At 35.4% G+C, this 3,145-nt stretch overlaps 1 protein-coding gene across 1 annotated transcript in view; it reads left to right on the top strand.

Moving 5' to 3' along the window:
* The first annotated feature begins 854 nt into the window (after positions 1 to 854).
* LOC102845225 (nucleolin-like) overlaps positions 855 to 3,145 on the top strand; it is a 15,760-nt gene continuing 13,469 nt past the window's right edge. The window contains exon 1 of the mRNA XM_006882267.1: positions 855 to 882. Within this exon, the coding sequence (XP_006882329.1) occupies positions 855 to 882 (28 nt within the window). The remainder of the gene's footprint in view (positions 883 to 3,145) is intronic.

Genomic DNA, 3,145 nt, shown 5'->3' on the forward strand with positions numbered 1-3,145 from the left:
AAGCTTCATCATTCCTGCCTCCAAAGAGCTCTCCTACTTCACCCTCTCCAGGACATGTCTCTTTATTCTCTTGGCCGACGTTGGGGTGTTCAGTTCTCTTTCCCAACACAATAGCTCAAAGGCGTCAATTCTTTTTCTAGCATCATTATTCATTGTCCAACTCTCAGATGCATAGTAAGTGATCAGAAAGACTAAGGCCTTAATCAGATGCACCTTAGTCCTCAAACGGACATCATTATTCCTTAATAATTTGGAAAGGTCCCTAATTGCATATTTTCCCCATAGCAATGTGTCTCCTTATTTCCTGACTGTTGGTAACAAGGGTGTCAATTGTGGATCAACAAGATGAAGTTGTTGACAGTTTCACTCTCCTCTCCATCCATCATGATGCTGTCGATCAGTCGAGTGGTAAAAGTCTTTGTTTCCTTGACATTAAGATGCAATCCATACTGAAGGCTGCATTCCTTGATGCTCTGCAACAAGAGCTTCAAGTCCTCCTCACTTTCAACAAGCAAGGTTATGTCATTTACATAAAGCAGGCTGTTGATGAATCTCACTCCAATCCTGATGCCACATTCCTCTTCACAGAATCCAGCTTCTCAGAGACTTAAGTTAGCATCTGATAGTGAGAATCTGTTAATACTTATCTCAAAGTTGTTTTTTAAGACACTGAAATGAAAATATCTGTAAAGTATTTGGTACACATGTATTCAAACATTGCTTTTTCTTTCTCAATTGAAAACTGCTAGTTTTCCTAACCAGAACTTCAAATATACCTAGGACTACTTTTTATTAAGTATACATTGTCTACAGCTATCAACTAAGAAGTGTAAGTTTTCTCAATCTTTGAGGTTATGGCTGGTCAACTAGCCATCAAAGGAGGTGGGAGAATGCTTTAACGATCATAGTGAACATCCTAACGTATAAACATTTCTACCCAAAATTTTCAAACTAGCGTCACCAATAATGTTCACAGAGAAAAATGAAATTGGATTAAAGTTTATTATTACTTTTAAAACACAATTTTACTTGAATCTATAGAATCTGCTCTCTGTTGCACTGGATAGAAACTACAAATGCTGGTGATGTGTAACTTGTGGGTAGTTAGGGATGATAGTCTCCAGAATACAGGAAGATTTTCAGTGATTGTTGCAAGGAATCACAAAAGAGATCTTTGGCCCAAAGAAGATATCTCTGAAAGAAATGAAAATGATAGTTAAGTTCAGCTCGATGCTCATATGTTAGTTTTTTTCTGGGTTTTAAAAAAAATGAACGTGATTCTCAGGATTTAAGATATAATTGTTTTTAGGTGAATAAAGTACAAACACAATGCATAAGTGAGTTGACTTTCCTTAGAAGTAACAAGGACCAAGAGGGTAACTGATTCTTCTGCTTCTCTCTCATTTTCAATTGATAAAATGCTATCATTTATCAACAAATATAACATAAAACTAGATAATATAAAAACTTTATAATCAAATGTAAAGTCTCATTTTTCTGATAGTAGTGAAATGGACCATGTAGCATGCTCATCCAGAAGTAAGAAATAAAAGATTGGGAATTTCTAAGGGGAGTCATTAAGTAAAATTCTGTTTTATAAAGGAGAAGTGTTTAAAAATCTACTTAAGTCTTCTTTGGTTGGAAAGATCATATAAGGTAATGTCTAAAAATGCATAGAATGTTATAAAATTTTACACAAGTGCAAGTATTATGACTAATTAGAATTATAATTAGCACAGAAAATCTGTATCCCAAAATAGAATATAATTCACTTCCACATAGCTGTTCTCATTCACTACCAGTTAATCACAGAATCAGATGGCATTTCATTTATGTAGGCTAGAAAAAGTAAGACATTGCATGTGGTGTAGTGATCAAATTTTGGGGGAAAATTTAGTACAGCAGTTTTCAGAATCACTGGAGGATTTGTTGAAATATAGATTCATGGGACCTGTCCCTTGGATTTCTGATTTATTAGGTAGGTCTAGGGTGGGACCCAGTAATGTACACATATTACAGATATTTAAGTCCTACTGACACCAGTCTTGTAGTAACCGCATTCTGGGAACTATTGATTTGGTAGGATAAAACCCAACAAAACTTATTCTAAGTCAGAAAACCTGTATAACAGCTTATTTTTGAACAGTATTTTAATATAGAGTGATTAACCTAAGTAAAACTGATATCAGAGTATTTTTAAAATTGTTCTATTGTACAACAAGGAGAGGATCACATCGATGAATGGGACCTTCTAAAGATTATCAAATCCATGAGCACATAAAGACTTTTTTCAATACAGTGAAAAGAAAACCTACTGACTGGGGGAAAAAAAAGAACATTTGATAATGCCATCTCAGACAAGGGTTTCAACAAAAATTTCCAGAATACTACAGGGCTTCCACAAGGAAAAATCTGATAACTAAATTACAAACTGGGCAATAAATATGGAAAGACTTTTCACAGAGGAAAACATTCGGATGGCCAACAGACTCAAGAAGAAATGCTAAAAAATCATTGACAATATGAGAGAAGCACATAAAAACCATAATGAGATATCAACTCACCCAAATTGCAGTGGCAAAGTTAAATAGAACTACAAACTGTAAATGTTGGAGAGGATGTGGAGAGACTGGAACTCTCATACACTGTTGGTGAAAGTGTAAAATGGTACAACCACTCTGGAAGGCAGTTGGCATTTCCTCAAGAAGCTAAACATATAAATTCTATGTGACCCAGTTAATCCACTGCTTGGAATATATCCCCAGGAAAACAGAGCTGAGATATAAATGGAGATTTGTACACTTATGTTCATAGCAGCATTGTTCACAATAGCAAAAACATGGAAATAGTCCAAATGTCCATCAACAAATGATTGGATCGAGACATTATGGTACATTTACAAGATGGAATCCTATGCAGCACTGAGGAGCAATGATTTACAAAAAATACTATATAACATGGGAAAGGCTAGTAAGCATTATGCTGAATGAACTAAATTAGGCACAAAAGGAAAAATATATGTTTATCGTAAGAGTACGGAATGAGGGTTCCAGAGTGGATTATATTTGGGGATTGGGGGATGTGTGTGGGGGATTGCGTACCAATGAGGGAGTTTTTCTTTTGCGTTTGAAGGAGAGGAGCAAAC

Source organism: Elephantulus edwardii, unplaced genomic scaffold, assembly GCF_000299155.1.
Source record: "Elephantulus edwardii isolate Elephantulus edwardi_28Jun2011 unplaced genomic scaffold, EleEdw1.0 scaffold00018, whole genome shotgun sequence".
Classification (NCBI taxonomy): Eukaryota; Metazoa; Chordata; class Mammalia; order Macroscelidea; family Macroscelididae; genus Elephantulus; species Elephantulus edwardii.